This window comes from Camelina sativa, unplaced genomic scaffold, assembly GCF_000633955.1.
Source record: "Camelina sativa cultivar DH55 unplaced genomic scaffold, Cs unpScaffold15645, whole genome shotgun sequence".
NCBI classification, from domain to species: domain Eukaryota; kingdom Viridiplantae; phylum Streptophyta; class Magnoliopsida; order Brassicales; family Brassicaceae; genus Camelina; species Camelina sativa.
Window position 1 is genome coordinate 1 of NW_010936667.1, and position 317 is coordinate 317.

At 59.9% G+C, this 317-nt stretch overlaps 1 protein-coding gene across 1 annotated transcript; it reads right to left on the bottom strand.

Moving 5' to 3' along the window:
• Nucleotides 1-5: 5 nt before the first annotated feature.
• LOC109132055 (aldehyde oxidase GLOX-like) lies at nt 6-314 on the bottom strand (the record flags this gene model as incomplete). The annotated part of the gene is made up of 1 exon (XM_019243186.1): nt 6-314. A coding segment is annotated over one exon (309 nt), but the record flags the coding sequence as incomplete, so codon positions are not given.
• Nucleotides 315-317: the final 3 nt, after the last annotated feature.

The following is a 317-nucleotide window of genomic DNA, read 5'->3' on the forward strand; positions in this document are numbered from 1 at the left end:
ATCCTCCCGAACGGCATCTCCTCCGTCACCCAAACCGGATCCGCCGCAGTTGCAACGATTCTTCCGCAGGTCCCGTGCGCCGGAGCGTCGGTCGCACGCGCTGTGAAGGCTCCGGATTGAGCTCCGCCGCAGATTAGTATCTCCGCCGTGGCGAAGTCTCCTTGGATCGCTAGCATCGCCGAAGATCCACCCGACGGATAGTTTCTCGGACCGCCGTCTAACGGTGGATACTCTTTCACGACGGCGTTTATACGGTGATCGTATTTAACAGCGCGACTGTTGGCGAAGACGAAGAGGTTACCGCCGTCGTCAGGGAG